This window comes from Saimiri boliviensis, chromosome 1, assembly GCF_048565385.1.
Source record: "Saimiri boliviensis isolate mSaiBol1 chromosome 1, mSaiBol1.pri, whole genome shotgun sequence".
Classification (NCBI taxonomy): Eukaryota; Metazoa; Chordata; class Mammalia; order Primates; family Cebidae; genus Saimiri; species Saimiri boliviensis.
In genome coordinates this window covers 118897817-118917218 of record NC_133449.1, presented here as the reverse complement: position 1 = coordinate 118917218, position 19402 = coordinate 118897817, and the positions used below count along the sequence as shown (strand labels likewise).

Sequence of the window (19402 nt, the reverse complement as noted above, 5' to 3'; positions counted from 1 at the left end):
CAGAAAGTTAAGTCCCAAATTGTCATTGCAGTTTACTGAAAAGGTCTAGGAACTGACAGCACAGAATTCATCTACCACTAAGGATAAGAGGGTGTTTTTTTAGAGGGAAAGTTAGTTTCAGAACCCACTCATTCCACTGCGTTCCTCCTTCAAATTGGCAGTGGTCAGGACTCTAGAGAGGTTTATTACTTGGAAAGGTGTTTCTGGCCTGACAGACTCCTGGCACAGGCAAGGAGGTGGGTAAAAACAAAAGGAGTAAGGGACTGATACTAAAAGCTTAATGCAGATATCTGATATTGTAATATTTTTCTTGACTTGGATCCCAGCATTCTGGCATCAAGACACCTGTTTTCCAGCCAAGATTTCATCCTGGCACAGGTGGAAATCTGGCTCAATCAGTTCTGCCATCCCACCCAGAGGGAATCTGATTAATTTTCTCCAGAGAAAATACTTTAAAAGAGATGCTCGGCCAGGTGCAGTGGCCCATCCCTGTAATCCCAGCACTTTGGGAGGCCTAGGTGGTGGATCACTTGAGGTCAGCAGTTCTAGATCAGCATGGGCAACATGGCAAAAACCCATCTCTACTAAAAATACAAAAATTAGCTGAGTGTGGTGGCAGGTGCCTGCTATCCCAGCTACTTGGCTGGGGCAGAAGAATCACTTGAAACTGGGAAGTGGAGGTTGCAGTGAGCTGAGATTGAGCCACTGCTCTTTAACCTGGATGACAGTGTGAGACACTGTCTCAGAGAGAGAGAGACAGACAGACATGTCCATCATGTATTTCCAACAAACAGCTTACTCTGATTACCTTATGACAGTGATTCTTAATGGGGGACAATCTTCCTGCCCAGGAGACATCTGGTGATGTCTGCAGATATTTTTCATGTTACAACTTGTGCATGGTTGAGGTGGTTTTCACTGGCAGCTAGTGGGTAGATAGTAAAACTGCCTTTGCAAAATTATAACTGAGGAAATAATACCAGTGAAAGAAATAAGACCTAACCAACTCTATCTTGCTTTAAGCTGTCCTTGTTCAATCCTGGATGTAGGCTGAACTAACTTTGGGAAGGAATTCAGTTCATGGTTTGACTCTGAAACAAAATTGATAACAGACCTTTCCCGAAAAGACCCCCTTCTTGACTGGGGTCCAGTCTGCCTTTGTAGGACTAACAAATTCACTACAAGATTAGAAATTATAGTTTGGGGGTCATGCAGCCTCTGACGCCAAGAGTCTGAACGTCTCTAAATTGCTTTTGGGGTAACATCACTACTGTAAAACCTAAAATCAATGCTCGAGATATTTTGCAGATCCTGTACAACATGGATCAGCTGACACCACCCAGACCCATAATCTGGCTCAACCAGTTCTGCCATCCCACCCAGGAACAGAGACAGCAAGAAAACCTCACTTCGACCCCCTATGATTCCATCTCCAACCTGACCAATCAGAACTTCCCACTTCCCAGGCCCCTACCTGCCAAATTATCTTTAAGAATTCTGATCCCCAAATGCTTGGGGAGACAGATTTGAGTAGTAATAAAACTCCAGTCTCCCACACAGCTGACTCTGTGTGAATTACTCTTTCTCCATTGCAAGCCCTCTGTCTTGATAACTCGGCTCTGTCTAAGCAGCGGGCAAGGTGAACCGATTGGGCAGTTACAATAACAGCGGTGCTGCTCAACACCTTGCATTGCACAAGGATCATAAACTGCAGAAGATTCCTCAGAGGGCAGGAGAGGAAAGGATCCAGGAGAGAAAAGTCACTTCCTCTGCTCAACGAGGACAGGAAGCAGCCACGACCAGGATCAGGAAGGGTTTGAGTCATTTCTCTCAACACCAAATATGCTTGCTATGGTTTGGCTATTTGGCTCTCAGGTTGAAATTTGCTCCCCAATGTTAGAGGTGGGGCCTAATGGGAGGTGTTTTGGTCACAGAGGTGTATCCCTCATGAACGGACTGGTGCCCAATAATGAGTGTGTTCTTTCCCTTAGTTCCCAAGAGACCTGATTTCTTTTTTTTTTTTTTTTTTTTTTTAAGACGGAGTCTCATTCTGCTGCCTAGGCTGGAGTGTACTGGCACGATCTCAGTTCACTGCAACCTCCGCCTTCCAGATTCAAGCAATTCTCCTGCCTCAGCCTCCTGAGTAGCTGGGATTGCAGACACCCACCACCACGCCTAGCTAATTTTTGTATTTTTAGTAGAGAAGGGGATTTCACCGTGTTGGGCAGGTTGGTCTTGAACTCCTGACCTCAGGTGATCCACCCGTCTTGGCCTCCCAAAGTGTGGGGATTACAGGCGTAAGGCATGGTGCCTGGCCTGTGTTTTGTTTTTTGAGACACAGTCTCACTCTTTTGCCCAGGCTGGAATGGCTCACTGCACTCCAGCCTGGGCGACAGAGCGAGACTCCATCTCAAAATAAAATAAAATAAAATTAAAATAAAATAAAATAAAATAAAATAAAATAAAATAAAATAAAATAAAATAAAATAAAATACAGAGCTGGGAGTGCCTCCCAGGGGACACAAGGAAGGCTGACAGCAAGGAGAGAAAGATTTCATCTTGGCTCAGGTGGAAGAGTTCACATTTTGAATGATGACTGAGGAATCCGTCCTACCAGCATGGTAGATTTAATCTCAGGAGCACAGAATTCAGCTGTGACCTGGAAGTCAGTCAAGCCAGGTGTATAGCTAACATCTGTTGAGCACTTATTTAGTGCTTAACATTCTACTCTCAGTTCTTGGGAGAGAGGAATGTTACTGCCCTCCTTAGCCTAAATCCCTGAATGGCTTCTAATCACCTTCAGAATCAAGGCCGGTATTTTCCCCAGGGCTTTGACTTCATCTGTACCCACATCTTGTGCTTTTTCCTTTCACTTTTTACACTTAAACCACATTCACATTCCTTTAACTCCTTGAACGACCCATGCTTTTCCCTGATTCAGGGCCTTTGCATTACAAGCTTGTTCCTCGGAAACAAATACTCCTTCCCTTCCTTTAGCTATGACTTTCAGATTCCTCCCCAGGGAAATAAAAGGCAAGAAAGAAAAACCTATGTCCACTCCTACCTACCCAATCACCCCTATCCCAACCCGTCTCTCTCTCTCCCTCTTTCTGACTCTTTAAACACATATATGTGGTTAAGGTCTTCTTCCCATAGCTCCCTGAATTTTACTTTTATGATATGTTGTATTCACATTTGCCAATTCTTGTTCTAGGTTTGTTTTCCCCATGAGATCACAGCTGGATAAGGGCAGACCACGCTCGTCTCCTGTGTCTGGCAAAGCACTTGACATACAGTAGGCGTTTACTAAACATTTGCTGAATGTTTTAATGGATGGATGGTAGGCTCTCTGGGTAAATTAATGAATAAATGATTAATCAGGCTCCAAGAACCAAATCTCTCTTTTTTTTTTTTTTTTTTTTTTTTTTTTTTTTTTTGAGATGGAGTTTCGCCCTTGTTACCCAGGCTGGAGTGCAATGGCGCGATCTCGGCTCACCGCAACCTCCGCCTCCTGGGTTCAGGCAATTCTCCTGCCTCAGCCTCCTGAGTAGCTGGGATTACAGGCACGCGCCACCATGCCCAGCTAATTTTTTGTATTTTTAGTAGAGACGGGGTTTCACCATGTTGACCAGGATGGTCTCGATCTCTCAACCTCGTGATCCACCCGCCTCGGCCTCCCAGAGTGCTGGGATTACAGGCTTGAGCCACCGCGCCCGGCAAACCAAATCTCTTAAACTCAATCATTAAAGTTCATGCCCTCTACTCAAGGCCTTTTTCTTTTTCTTTCCTTTTGTTTTTATTTTAAAGACAGGGTCTCACTCTATTGCCCAGGCAGGGGTGCAGTGGTGCAATCACAGCTCACTGCAGACTTGAACCCCTGGGCTCAAGCAATCCTCTCGCCTCAGCCTCCCAAGTACCTGGGACCACAAGCACACACCAGAATGCTTGGCAAATTTTTTTAAATTTTCGTAGAGACAGGGTCTTACGATGTTGCCCAAGCAGGTCTCAAACTCCTGGACTCAGGTGATCCTCCCACCTCAGCCTCCCAAAGTGTTGGTATTACAGGCATGAGCAACTGTACTGGCCACTCATGGCCTATTAATCCTTAACTTGATACATAGTCACAGACACTTTACTTATGTAGTTTGCAAGTAGCCCTCCCCCCATTAAAAGAAAGAAGAAAAAGGGTTACCAAGAGATCATATGGTGAGCCCAGTGAAAAGAAACATCTTACGGCCTGAATGAAAGAAGGAAGACAAAAATAGGTAAAAGTGTCTATATTAGGCTGGTCTTGTGTTGCTATAAATTAAAAAAAAGAAAAAACACCTGAGGCCAGGCACAGTGGTTCATGCGTATGATCCCAGCACTTTGGGAGGCCAAGGCTGGTGGATCACCTGCATTCATAAGTTTGAGACCAGCCTGACCAACATGGTGAAACCCTGTCCCTACTAAAAACAATTAAAAAAAAGTTAGCTAAGCATGGTGACAGGTGCTCGTAATCTCAGCTACTCAGGAGGCTAAGGCGGGAGAATTGATCACCTGAACCCAGGAGGCAGAGGTTGCTGTGAGCTCAGATTGTGCCATTGCACTCCAGCCTGGGTGACAGTGCAAAACTCCGACTCAAAAAAAAAAAAAAAAAAAAAAAAAGAGGTGAGGTTTAATAGGCTCACAGTTCTGCAGGCTGTACAAGTGCCAGAGGCATTACAACCAGAGGACTCCATCTTTAATAGGGGCTGGGTAAAATGAGGCTGAGACTACTGGGCTGCACTCCCAGGAGATGAAGCATTCTAAGTCACAGGATGAGATGGGTTAGCACAAGATACAGGTCACAAAGACCTTGCTGATAAAACACGTTGCAGTAGAGAAGGCAGCCAAAACCCAGCAAAACCAAGATGCCTATGAAGGTAACCTTTGGTCGTCCTCACTGCTCATTATACGCTAATTACAATGTGTTAGCATGCTAAAGACACTTCCACCAATGCCATGACAGTTTACAAATGCCACAGCAACAACAGGAAGTTACCCTATGTGGTCTAAAAAGGGGAGGAACCCTCAGTTCAGGGAATTGTCCGCCCCCTTTTTAGAAAACTCATGAATAATCCACCCCTTATTTAGCATATAATCTAGAAGTAACACTATGTGAGTGGTCCACACTCCTGCTCCACCTGTGGAGTAGCCATTCTTTTCTTTTATTCCTTTACTTTTTTTTTGAGACAGAATCCCAGATCTCAGCTCACTGTAACCTCCGCCACCCAGGTTCAAGCGATTCTCCTGCCTCAGCCTCCTGAGCAGCTGGGACTACAGGCACACACCACCACACCTGGCTGATTTTTGTATTTTTAGTAGTGGTGGGGTTTCATCATGTTGGCCAGGCTGGTCTCAAAATCCTGACCTCAGGTGATCTGCCCACTCGGTCTCCCAAAGTGCTGGGATTACAGGAGTGCCCAGCCTATTCCTTTACTTTCTTAATAAACTTGCTTTCTCTTTGCTCCATGGATTCGCCCTGAATTATTTCTTGTGTGAGATCTAAGAGCCCTATCTTGGGGTTTGGGGTCTGGATCGGAATCCCTTTCCTGTTAACACAAACATGGCGTTGGTGTCTGCTAGGATTCTGGGGAGGCCTTGGGGAACTTTTAAGCATGGCAGAGGCAAAGTGGGAACAGACACATCACAAGGCAAGAACAGGAGCAAGAGAGAGCAGGTGAGGAGCCAAGAACTTTTAAATGACCAGATCTCATGAGAATGCAGTATCTCGAGAACAGCACAAGCCATGAGGGATCCGACCCAATCAGGCCTCACCTCCCACCACACCCTGCTCCTACATTTGAGGATTACATTTGACATGAGATTTGGGTGGGGACAAATATTCAACTATATCAGTGTCTAAAACCTCAGTGCTACAAAGCAGTTGAGGGTAGATAGTGTGATACCCACTCCAACATCCTTGTAGACACCGTAAGGCAATAATTGTTTTTGTTGTTATTTGTTTGTGTTTTGGGTTTTTTTGAAATGGAGTCTTGCTCTGTCTCCCAGACTGGAGTGCAGTGGCACGATCTCGGCTCACTGCAACCTCTGCCTCCAGGGTACAAGGGAGTCTCCTTTCTCAGTCTCCAGAGTAGCTGGGATTACAGGTATGTGCCACCACACTCGGCCACAATAATTGTTTATAATGAGGGCTAAAAGGGCAGTGTTTATTTCCGATTGCCTGGGCTTCCCTGTGTGTGAAATTAGCTATTTGCTTGTAATTTATACTGTGGATTGAATTTTTAGCAGTTTCTCGTTCATAGTAAGAGGAGCTTGTTTGAGGGGTAGACCTGCTGGGCTTAGAGTATTAGTATAAGGACCACAAATATCGGAGTGAAATTTATCAGAAAAAAGAGTGCTAGTTAACTCAGATCTCCACCAGAGACTCCTCACAAATCAGGGAAAATGTGAATTTGCCTCAGCCTTGCTTGAGTAGATAACATCTGCAAGTGAACATTTGAAACTGATCCAAGAAAACCTTCAGCTGAATTAAATTTAAAGGAGTTTAATGGAGCAATGAACGATTCACAAATCAGGCAGCAGATTCAGAGCCTCCAGCGCAGCCACCTGTTGGAAGAAGATTTGTAGACAAAAAAGGGAAATGCACTGAAATTGGAACTGAGGTACAGAATAGCCAGTTCTGTACAGCTTCAGGTTTGCCATATTTAAACACGGTTTGGACACTCAGCAGTGTATGAATGGTTGAAGCATAGCCACTGGGATTGGCCAAGACTCAGCTATTGTTACAGGTGCATACTTCTAAGTTCGGCTTCCAATCTTCTCTACCTATTAAGCTAGGTTGCTGTTTGTCCACAAGGACTCAAATATGGAAGTACGGAGTCCTTCTCAGGTCATAGTTAGTTCGCTTTAACAATTTCCCGCTTTTGGTCATTTTCTTAATTTTGAGAGACTGACCAAAACGAGTTATTGATGTCACTATCACCATTGTAAATGTACTTCTTTGGTCTCGAAACCCACTGGGAAGCAGTAGAACAGTGAGTTTTTTTGTTTGTTTGTTTGTTTGTTTTTTCTGAGGCGGAGTTTCGCTCTTGTTACCCAGGCTGGAGTGCAATGGCGCGATCTCGGCTCACCGCAACCTCCGCCTCCTGGGTTCAGGCAATTCTCCTGCCTCAGCCTCCTGAGTAGCTGGGATTACAGGCACGCACCACCAGGCCCAGCTAATTTTTTGTATTTTTAGTAGAGACGGGGTTCCACCATGTTGACCAGGATGGTCTCGATTTCCTGACCTCGTGATCCACTCGTCTCGGCCTCCCAAAGTGCTGGGATTACAGGCGTGACCACCGCGCCCGGCCGAACAGTAAGTTTTGCAAAGGTAGGAACAAGGACTGAGTAGAGGGAACCTCTTTATGCTGGAACGTCCTGTTTACAGGAGAAAAACAAAACCTGTTCCGTTCTAGGATCTACATGTTGCCTCAAGGTTTTAGTTTGACGATGTCACATTTAGCATGAGAAGCTCCATTTTAGTTTGGTTTGGCCTGTTGGGGCCTAGTGCATGAGGTTAGTCCAAAACAATGGCCTCCCACAGTTTTCTTTCTTTCTTTTTTTTTCTTTAAGGCTAGTCAAGTGAAGCAATGGGAGTGGAGAAGGAACAAAGAAATCTGCAACTGGTTGTGATCAATTAGTTGTAAACATCACTGCACTCGGACCAACCAGGATATTTTGCAAAGTCTGTTTCGTGAACTTACACAGACAAGCCCTTGCTATTAAACTTACGTTTTAGATAAGGTTATCCAGGTGATGAGGAAGTTTTGCTTCTGAGAACAGCCTGGATACGAAACCTTTACAGGTCAGTGTCTGCTAGACATTTTCTAGTCTGTACAGCCCTGTTGAATGTTCTGACGATGGGGAGGTATGTGCTTAAAATGCGGGGAAGGTGCTTTTATTTCACCCCTGGTGAAACTGGGCGAACTAATTTTTTAAAACACGGTTTTTGGCCCCCTGGAACTGCCGATCTGGACTACATTTCCCAGCAGGCGGTGCTCAAACACTACGGGTGCCTGAGGGAGGTCAGCGACGTTGGCGGCGGCACAGGCGCGGTGCGGTCGACGCCGGGCGGTAGCTTCGCGGTTTGAATGGCTGCGGGCCCGGGCCCTCACCTCCCTTGAGGACCGGCTGCCGAGGGGTGCGCTATGCCGTCGGGAGGTGACCAGTCGCCGCCGCCCCCGCCTCCTGCTCCTGCGGCGGCGGCAGCCTCGGATGAGGAGGACGACGACGACGGCGAGGCGGAGGACGCCGCGCCGCCCGGCGAGTCGCCCACCCCCCAGATCCAGCAGCGGTTCGACGAGCTGTGCAGCCGCCTCAACATGGACGAGGCGGCGCGGGCCGAGGCCTGGGACAGCTACCGCAGCATGAGCGAGAGCTACACGCTGGAGGTGCGCTCGCGGGTGGAGGGGCGCTTCCGGCCTAGTCGGCGCGAACCGGGTGCCCTCCGAGCCGCATCACGCGCCCCGAGGGACCCTCGGGTGGGCTGCAGGGTCCCAACCCGGACCGGGGGGGAGGTCCCCTCGGGGCTGTCCCGAGGCTCTTGGCCGCCCCTTGGGCCAACGGGGTCTCGCCGCGCTTCCCTGCGGCTTCCGAATGGGGAACGCCTCTTGCCCTAAATAGCACATTGAGGCTGAGCTCGCGCTGGGGTCCCGATGAGGAGGATGGGGGCGTGCGGCCCATCCGACCCCCACCCGCCTTGTTAGGAGAAGGAAGCGGTGTCGCTGTCAAGACCGCACGGAGGAGGGGAGGGGACTCGTCCTTCTGTGCAGCGCGGTGACTCGGGCGGTGGCGCCTGGGTCTGCAGGCTTCCCGCTGTTCACCGCACCGCCTTTGCCCAGGCGTCGGAGGCGTTCGGGTCTGCGCGCCGACGGGCTTCGGGCTGCCTTGACGCCTGTGTACGCACATTAACACTCAGTGCCTCCCAGGCCGGGTGACATGAGCCGTCCGCCGACCCGGATGCAGAGACAAGCCCCCATTTGTCACTAGGACTGTGGCTCCCTCGAGGGCCCTTTGGTCCCCTCGGGCATTGCACAGGACTCGTGTGGTCGCGATCCGGGCGGGTTAGGTCGCAGCCTTCGGACAGGGCTGGCGGATGAGAAAAATGGCCATTCTAGCCAGTGCCTGTCAGCTCTGCAGGCGCCTCCCCTTCATGGGCCAATGGGAAATGACACGGAAGTCCGGATTGTTGATCAGCTGTTCGCCTGTGTGTATGTGGCATTTAAACCTGAGGCCGTTTGATTTCCGAAGTAGTTTTATATATAGTTTGTAGAAAAAGTGGGACAAATAGGCCCAGATGCCAAGGCCTAAACAAGGTATTATTTATAATATATTTTTGCCTATGTGTCCTGATGACTGGTTATTTTTAAATTTGTATTTGCTTTAATAGAATTTTAATTCAAGTACTAGTTCCCTCTTTGAATTGTTGTATCTGCAGAAGAAAGATAGTGTATGGTGCCTTTAGAACCTGACAGACCTAGGTGACTTTGAACAATTTACTTAGCCACTGGAAAGTTTAGTTTTGTGATCTCTGTCTGAACTGGAGATATTTGTGTTTACCTCACAGAGCTGTTCTAAAGGTTAAATAAGGTAATAATGTATTTTCTGGCACATAAAGCACCCATATGAACAGTGCTTTCAAGTTTACTTAAGCTCTTTGTATATTTACATGATCTCGCTGAGTAAGCTCATCTCTCTATGACTTTCTGTAGTCGGGCAAAAAGAAGGACCGGTTGGCTTTTTTTTTTTTTTTTTTTTTTTTTTTAAGGGCCTCTAAACAAGTTCTTAATTTTACCGTCAGGATAATCCTGTAAATTAGAGAGAACAAGCATTACCACCATTTAGTTGAGGTATTTCAACTCATAGTGGTTAAGCTGTAGAAAGTCTAGTGGTATATCAGCAAGTGTCCCATAATAGGTGGTTAGTAAATTAATTTTGAAAACACATGTTTGATTACTCAGTTCTTTTGATTACTGAGACTTTAGGTTCAGCTTCTTAGCCCAGTTTACTCAGTAATTGAATGAATATTAATTCATTACATATTTCTTGAACACTAATATTACTTGCTACACACTGTTCTAGGTGCTGGAAATAGAGCAGTAAACAAAGCCTAAAAATACCTGCTCTTGTGGGGCTTATAGTCAGGTATGCTGTGAGATAATGTGGGCTGTCATTCTCATGGCAGTGGAAGGGAAAATAAAGCTCATAGGATATTTAATACGGAATATGGGCTATGGAATTTTAACTCGATTTCTTGTATTTCCTGTGCATTTTTAACTTGTAACTCATTCTCACAGTCCTCAGCCAAGAAAATGCAGCTTGAGACTGTTAAGTAATTTCCCCACTGTGTTAGAGCTACAGTGTGGCAGAGCCAGAATTTGAAACCAGATCTGTTTGACCCTGTAAGATATGGTCATGAGATGTTAATTTTGAGGATAACTATTTTTTAGTATTATGCAGTTTTTCACCAAACATTTTTTAGGACTAAAGATAAACTAGGCATAGTCTACTCTTTGCATAGATTATTTAAAAGCGCTTACCGCTCCATTTTGTTATCTAAGCACTGTAAAATTCTCATAAGACTAATTCTTTTCTTTTTAGGAAGGATATAATTGTGAACTACCTTTCTTTCTTCTTTTCTTTCTTTCTTTCTTTCTCTTCCCCTCCCCTCCCTCTCCTCTCCTCCTCTTTCTTTCTTCTTTCTTTTCTCCCTTCACCTTCCAAGTAGTTATGAATTCTCTAGAACCAAAATGGACCATTTAAAGATAATCTTTAAAAAGATTATCTTTTAAATCCTTTATTAAAGCACAGGATAATGCTGTGACTGACTATACTTTCTAAGAGATTTGATATAGTAGAGAAATGCAGTAATTATAAATCTAAATTTGCTTTTACATTATAAATCAAGAATATTGTGAAACCATCTCCCAGAGATAAGTGTAATACACAAATGTTGGCTGGTTTTTTTTTTTTTTTTGACAATACATCTGTGCTATTAGTACATATAAATGGATTTTTAAGATAGTCTATGTATAAATGTGAAAAATGAAGAACTTCCAGTTTTTCTCATTTTCCTTTAGACCAGTAATGGATACAGTGAAACTAAAGGACATCTTACATCCTTCCTCTCTTTTATAGGAAGAGTAAAGTTGTATCACTTCTTGAATAAACAAGAATTGTGAGGATGATCTTTTAGAAGCAATGCCTTAAAAATTATTACTTAATGATAATATGGTAGTGATCTATAATAGTTTCATTTGGTTATAAAAATAAAGTTCATGCATTCATGTACGTATTTTGATTAGGTATAAAATTAGTGGCTGAATTTCCATTTAAGCTTAATTTTGTATTTCTATAATTTTCTAGATTTTGAGCAAGATTAAAAATACAAACAACAATATTATGTCCATTCCTATGGCTATATAACAAATTACCTTAAAACTTAGGGGCAGAAAAAAATTTGCTTTGCTCGCAGGTTCTGTGAGTCAGAAATTCAGGCCAGGGACAGTATGGATATCAGGTTTCTGCATCAAAATGGCTGGTACCTCACTTGGAAGACTTGAGCAACTAGGAACTGGCACAGCTGGAGCTCATTGGGCATCTCTATATGTGTGTTCCATGGTGGTCTCTCCAGCATGGTGATACAGGGTAACTGAATTCTTGGACGTTGTTTCAGGACTCCCAAGGCATATGTCCTAAGAGAAAGAACCAAGTGGAATCTATATTCCCTTCTATAATCTTTAGAATTACATAATATCACTGCTATCTCTGCTATTGATAGAGACAGTTAATCAGTGTGAGGGAACGCAGACCCCTGCTCATATCCAGGGTGAGGGAACCTTCCCTGCCTCTCAGTAAAATAATGTCAGTGTCACATTATAAGAAGAACATATGGGGCCGGGCAAAGTGGCTTATGCCTGTAATCCCAGCACTTTGGGAGGCCAAGGTGGACGGATCACTTGAGACCAGGAGTTCAAGACCAGCCTAGCAAACATGGTGAAACCCCGTTTCTACAAAAAATTACAAACATTAGCTGGGCCTGGTGGTGCATGCATAGTCCCAGCTACCTTGGAGGCTGAGGCAGGAGAATCACTTGAACCTGGGAGGGGGAGGTTGCAGTGAGCCAAGATCATACCACTGCGCTCCAGCCTGGGTGACAGAACGAGATTCCATCTCAAAAAAAAAAAAAAAGAGCATATGAGATAGGGTTTTTTTTTTTTTTTTTTTAAAGAAAAAGAAAGAATGAAGGAGAGGAAGAAAGAGGAAGAGGGAGAGAGAACAGGAGTATTGCTTTATTGCCCAGGCTAGAATGCAGTCTAAAAATGGGTATTGAAAACCTCTTTATGCCAGTAATTGTTCGTAATAATGGAGACAGGAAGAAATGAGGGAAGAAAATAACAAGCAGCCAACCAATATTTCATTTAAACCTGTGAAATGCTATACAATTATTGAGGAATTATTTACTTCACTTTTAGAGTAGGTGTGATGTGGTACTGATCAGAGTGTATATTTTGTGTATTTGAAGTGGAGAGTTCTATAAATGTTTATTAAGTTTAGTTGTTCCGGATCTGAGTTCAAGTCCTGGATATCCTTGTTAATTTTCTGTCTCATCGATCTGTCTAATATTGATGTTAAAGTTTCCCACTATTATTGTGTGGGAGTCTAAGTCTCTTATAAGTCTTCCGTATCTGGGTGTTCCTGTATTGGGTGCATATATATTTAAGATAGTTAGCTCTTCTTGTAGTGATCCTTTTACCATTATGTAATGTCCTTCTTTGCCTCTTTTGATCTTTGTTGCTTTAAAGTCTATTTTATCAGAGGCGAGAATTGCAACTCCTGCTTTTTATTTATTTATTTTTGCTCTCCATTTGGTTGGTAAATTTTTCTCCATCCCTTTGTTTTGAGTCTTTGTGTTTCCTTGTATGTGAGATGGGTTTTGGCTGTGTCTTTTAATTGGGGGATTTAGTCAATTTAAATTTAAGAATAATAATATATATGAGTTTAATACTGCCATTTGATGCCAGCTGGCTGTTTTGCCAATTAATTGATGTAAATTCTTCATTATGTTGATGCTTTTTACTTTTTGGTATATTTTGGAAAGGCTGATATTGGTTGTTCCTTTCTATGTGTAAAGCTTCTTTCAGAAGCTCTTGTAAAGCAGGCCTGGTGGTGATGAAGTCTGAGTACTTGCTTGTTCACAAAAGATTTTATTTTTCCTTCGCTTGTGAAGATTAGTTTGGCTGGATATGAAATTCTGGGTTGAAAGTTCTTTTCTTTAAGGATGTTGAATATTGGCCCCCACTCTCTTCTGGCTTGTAGGGTTTCTGCTGAGAGATCTGCTGTGAGTCTGATAGGCTTCCCTTTGTGGGTAACCCGACCTTTCTCTCTGGCTGCCCTTAGTATTTTCTCCTTCGGTGACATCTGATGATTATGTGCCTTGAGGTTGGTCTTTTTGAGAAATACCTTTGTGGTGTTCTCTGTATTACCTGGAGTTGAATATTGTCGTGCCTTGCTAGGTTGGGAAAGTTTTTCTGAATAATATCCTGAAGAGTGTTTTCCAGCTTGGATTCATTCTCTTCGTCACATTCAGTTACACCTATCAAACGTAGATTAGGTCTTTTCACGTAATCCCAGATTTCTTGGAGACTTTGCTCATTCCTTTTTATGCTTTTTTCTCTAATCTTGTCTTCTTGTTTTATTTCATTAAGCTGGTCTTTGACCTCTGATGTCCTTTCTTCTGCTTGATCAATTTGGCTGTTAAAACTTGTGCATACTTCGCAAAGTTCTCCTGTTGTGTTTTTCAGCTGCATTAATTCACTTATATTCCTTTCTAAATTGTCTGTTCTCGTTAGCATTTCGTCAAACCTTTTTTCAGAGTTCTTAGTTTCTTTGCATTGGGTTAGAACAAGTTCTTTTTAACTCACTGAAGTTTCTTACCATCCACCTTCTGAAGCCTACTTCTGTTAATGGAACACATTCGTTCTCCATCAGGCCTTTGTTGCTGATGAGGAACTGTGATCCCCTGTAGAGGGAGAGGCGTTCTGATTTTGGGTATTCTCAGCCTTTTTAGGCTGATTTCTTCCCTTCGTTATAAATGTATCCATCTGTCGTCTTTGTGATTACTGACTTTCTAATTAGGTTTCTGAGTGGACATCCAACTCGTTGATTCCCAGCGCCGGAATCTGAGGAACCCACTGCACCGGCCAAAACAGCGGCATTAAGATTGATGGTGCTTTTCTGCCTGGGAATCTCTGGTCTGGCTTCCTTCTTGAGTCCATCCATCCGTCAGCTGAATAGGCAACTCTGCCTTCCTGGAGCTCCAAATGTCGACCAAAAGGGGACCCAGTCCCGTTTACTCTGCACCAAGAACCGCTGTGCTGGCCACAAGAGTTGCACTGGCGACCCATGGGGCTCCTCCGCTGGGAATCTCCTGGTCCGGGACCAACAAAAATTTGAAAGTGTGGTGTCCTCTTGTTCTCTGCGCTTTCACTGGGAGCTACAATCCCGAGCTGCTAGTGATCAGCCATCTTGGATCTCTCCCTACATAGGGTTCTTATTGAAAATAAATTTCCTGCAAAAATATAAACAATAGTTTCTTTTTTATCTTGGATCTTTCCCTAGATAGGGTTCTTATTGAAAATAAATTTCCTGCAAAAATATAAGCAACAGTTTCTTTTTTTTACCCCGCCCCACCATATAAACAATACTTTCAACTTAAACATACTTTTAAAAAATATTGAAATATATATATAGCTTAACTAAAAATTGATTTTCTTTTCTTTTACAGGGAAATGATCTTCATTGGTTAGCATGTGCCTTATATGTGGCTTGCAGAAAATCTGTTCCAACTGTAAACAAAGGGACAGTGGAAGGAAACTATGTATCTTTAACTAGAATCCTGAAATGTTCAGAGCAGAGGTAACTATGTTAGAGTTTGAGAAGTAGAGTATGGCTAATATGAGCTCATAAATCTTAGTAACAATTCTGTTTATCATTTTCTGAGCATTTGTACCTGTGGACTGGTGAAATTAGATGCTAAAATTAGCATCTAATGATTTTCCTTTATATCAAAGTTGGTATCCATTATATTTTATTTCTTTGGTGAAAATATTTAAATTTTAATGTATTAGGCACTTGTATGGAAGAGTTTATTATTTTATTTTATTTTTATTTACTTATTTTTTTTGAGGCAGGGTCTTGCTCTGCCACCCAGGCTGGAGTGCAATGGCGTGATCTTGGTTCACTGCAGCCTCTGCCTTCTGGGTTCAAGCGATTATCCTGCCTTAGCCTCCTTAGTAACTGGGATTACAGGCATGTGCCACCATGCCCAGCTAATTTTTGTGTTTTTTTGTGGCAAAAACGGGGTTTTGCCATGTTGGCCAGGCTGGTCTTGAACTCCTGACCTTGTGATCTGCCCACCTCTGCCTCCTAAAGTGCAGGGATTACAGGTGTGAGCCACTGTGCCTGGCATTGGAAGAGTTTATTTTTAAGGATATTGAGAAACTGTAGGAGATACTCTAAGTTGAAAAGGTAAATAAAAAATATATTAATTATTTGCTATTATACTTACAAGTATGTGCACAGGACTTGTGGTCTTAATATAAATGGAACGTGTAAGTTATTTCTCGGTTTCCCGTTTGGAAGAAAAACGACATGATAATAATCCATTTTAGAAAGGGTCAAATATGTTTAAAAGAAGAGGCAGAAATTGCTTTATCTGTTTAATTAAATTGATTACATTTTTTTTGTGTGTGCCTTTTAGGTGAATTGTCTTATATGGCTTATTAAAGACAGTGGAAAAATGATGTCCAGTATTTTGGGAGAAATTATCACTGTCAAAATATATGGATCTAATGGTTAAAAAAATCACTTACTAAATAAAAAAATTGCAGGTGTGGTTGTACATACCTGCAGGACTAGCTACTTGAGAGGCTGATATGGAGGATCACTTGAGCCCAGAATGTTGAAGCAAGACCTTGTCCCCTACCCCCTGCCAAAAAAAAAAAACCAAAAACCTTACTATTATAATTAACAGGCCAGGTGCGGTGACACACACCTGTAATCTCAGCACTTCAGGAGGTCAAGACGGGTGGATCACTTGAGGTCAGAAGTTCGAGACCAGCCTGGCCAACATGGCAAAAACCCATCTCAACTAAAAATACAAAAATTAGCTGGGTATGGTGGCGTGTGCCTGTAATCCCAGCTACTCGGGAGCCTGAGGCAAGAAAATCACTTGAGCCCAGGAAGCGGAGATTGGAGGTTGCAGTGAGCCGAGATTATGCCATTGCACTCTAGCCTGGGTGAGAAGAGTGAGACTCCATCTCAAATGAAATAATTTACAATGTCATGCTTTAGTTGCAATCTTTTTTTTAACCTTTAACTCCGTCCTGAGTTACATTGACCAAAGAATCAGTATTAAGAACTACTAACAGGGTTAATAAAATGAATAAAGAATATGACTTCACAAAGGTTATAACTCACATAGCTAATAGATACAGGAAAAGATAATCAGTCTCAGAAAGATTTTCAAAGTAAAAAGATAACATTTTATTCTTTTTTTTTTTTTTCCTGAGATGGAGTCTTGCTCTTTCGCCCAGGCTAGAGCACAGGGGCATGATCTTGGCTCACTGCAACCTCCATCTCCTGGGTTCAAGTGATTCTCCTGCCTTGGCCTCCCAGGTAGCTGGGATTATAGGCACAAACCACCACACTTGGCTAATTTTTTCAGGAGGGTGAGGACCCAGCCTGAGCAGCGGGGTACCCTCCCCCATTTTTTTGTATTTTTAGTGGAGAACAGGGTTTTACCATGTTGGTCTCCAATTCCTGAGCTCAGATGATCCACCGCCTTTGACCTCCCAAAGTGCTGGGAATAGAAGCGTGAGCCACCATGCCTAGCCAGCATTTCATTCTTATCATTGGGAAAATTTGAAATCTGGTAACATCAAGTTTGGTCACTGTGCAGGGAAATAGGAACTCTATTTTTTTTTATTTTTCAGTTTTTTTTTTTTTTTTTTGAGATGGAGTCGCTTTGCTGCCAAGACTGGAGTACAGTGGCTCGATCTGTACTCACTGCAACTTCTGCTTCTTAGGTTCAAGTGATTCTCATGCTTTAGTCTCCCAGGGTAGCTGGGACTATAGGTGCACGCCACTGCACGTGGCTAATTTTTGTATTTTTTGTGGAGACTGGGTTTCACCATGTTGGCCAGGCTGGTCTCGGACTCTTGACCTCAATTGATCCGCCTGCGTCGGCCTCCCAAAGTGTTGGGATTACAGGCATGAGCCACCATGCTTAGCCAGGAACTTTATATTGCTAGTGTACATTGGTGAGAGTAAAAGTTGGCTTAACTACTTAACTAGGAAATTTGGTGATATCTAGAACATTGAAGGTACACATTCTCTGACTCCTCTTCTTGGAGTAATTTCTAAAGGAACTCCTGCACACATGTATAAGGATGATTTCATTACAATATTTTTTTTGTTATCATGGAAAATTAGAAACAACCTAAATTTCCATGGTTGGGGAGTGAATGCAAAAAGTTATTGTATGTTCATATGAAAGAATATTTTTAGCAGTTAAAGGGAATATATCTTATGTATCAACATTAATGTCAGAAACATTACTGAGTGTGAAAAAGCAAGATGCAGAATACCACTGAAGTACACCATTTATATAAAATGTAAAAATGTGTAATAAGTAATAAGATGTTGCTTATTGGTTATGTGTACATGTATATGTGTAGGAAGTATGAAAATATGGGAAGGATTAAGACCAACTTTGAAATGGTATTTATCTTTGGGAAAGAAAAGTGGGGATGGGATTGGGGAGGAGTATAAAATGGGAATTTAGGCTTTTTTTTCTTTTCTTTTTTTGAGTCTCGCACTGTCACCCGGGCTGGAGTGCAGTGGCGAGATCTTGGCTCACTGCAACCTCTGCCTCCCAGGTTCAAGCAGTTGTCCTACCTCAGACTCCCAAGTAGTTGGGATTACAGATGCCTGCCACCACGCCCAGCTAATTTTTTGTATTTTCAGTAGAGACAGGGTTTCACCATGTTGGCCAGGCTGGTCTCAAACTCCTGACCTTGTGATTCCCCCGCCTCAGCCTCCCAAAGTGTTGGTATTACAGGCGTGAGCCACCGTACCTGGCTTTGGCTGTTTCTATAGTGTTTGGCTGTTTCTGAAGTGGTCAGGGGAGGTGGCTCACACCTGTAATCACAGTGTTCTGGGAAGTCAGGGTAGGAGGATCACACAAGCCCAGGTGTCTGCAGTCAGCTGTGATCTTGCCACTGAACTCCAACATGGGTGACAGAGTAAAACCCTATCTCTTAAAAAAAAAAAAAGAAAACTGAAAGCAAAAATGACAAAATTTATTTACCACGTTAACATTTAAAACATCTGGCAGTGAACCAACATGAATGTTGGTTATGATACTCTTGTTAATTTTGGTTTGTATTTTCAAATTCATAATTAACAAATACTTTAGGTAACCTAAAAAAATGGATTAGGAGGATCAGAGGAATATACCAATCTGTAAGAAATTAAGCTAGTCAGAGACATGAGTTGTGATTTTATTTCACTGTCTGAAAGTAATATACTTTAATGAAATAATATTGATTTACTTTTGAAAACTTACTTTTATATACTTTACCTTTATGTTAATTATGAAATGTCTTATTTTTTATCTTTAATACCAGCTTAATCGAATTTTTTAATAAGATGAAGAAGTGGGAAGACATGGCAAATCTACCCCCACATTTCAGAGAACGTACTGAGAGATTAGAAAGAAACTTCACTGTTTCTGCTGTAATTTTTAAGAAATATGAACCCATTTTTCAGGACATCTTTAAATACCCTCAAGAGGAGCAACCTCGTCAGCAGCGAGGAAGGAAGCAGCGGTAGGTTTTCATGTTTGTTCGTCGGGAATACACATTCATCTCTGCTGCAGTTTTGATATTTTGCTCATTTTTTTGCTAGTTTAAAAAAATACAATTTAAATGATCTTTTTCCCAATAGTTTTCTTTTAATAATGCTTTTTTGCTTTTCCTTGTAGGTTAGCCATTAAGAGTTTGGCTTTTTTCATATTGCTAAAAGTATAGGTGTCTTTGTCTTTATAAATTTTCCTTTTTCTTATTTTATAATTATTTTTTCCTCAGTGATCCTTGTTCTGAAACCTTCCTTTTTGATTTAAACAACAAAAAATGCAGACTGTGCAAGTCAGGCTTCAGGGATTTCACCCTTTAGCTGCCCTGGAGATATATCTGTATCTGTATCTAGATATATATTTTATTTAGTGTGCAGGGGCCATGGGAATCTCTGTATCATTCCAATTTTAGTATATGTGCTGCCAAAATGAACACTGCCTTAGATATAGATCACTGTG

The 19402-nt window shown here is 42.6% G+C and overlaps 1 protein-coding gene and 1 non-coding gene across 4 annotated transcripts in view; one reads left to right on the top strand and one right to left on the bottom strand.

Moving 5' to 3' along the window:
* Positions 1-8052: 8052 nt before the first annotated feature.
* Positions 8053-19402, top strand: part of RBL2 (RB transcriptional corepressor like 2) — a 57276-nt gene continuing 45926 nt past the window's right edge. For 2 of the 3 annotated variants that reach the window (XM_010347845.3, XM_039475983.2), the window contains exons 1-3: positions 8053-8417; positions 14813-14943; positions 18717-18917. In XM_010347845.3, the coding sequence (XP_010346147.2) occupies positions 8175-8417; positions 14813-14943; positions 18717-18917 (575 nt within the window). In that variant the 5' untranslated portion in view covers positions 8053-8174. Of the gene's footprint in view, positions 8418-9258; positions 9342-14812; positions 14944-18716; positions 18918-19402 lie in introns of those variants that run through there. The other variant, XM_010347846.3, reaches the window with a different exon arrangement.
* On the bottom strand, positions 19275-19379 carry LOC120362188 (U6 spliceosomal RNA). Its single transcript, XR_005578154.1, has one exon. It is a non-coding gene; the product is annotated as a U6 spliceosomal RNA (small nuclear RNA).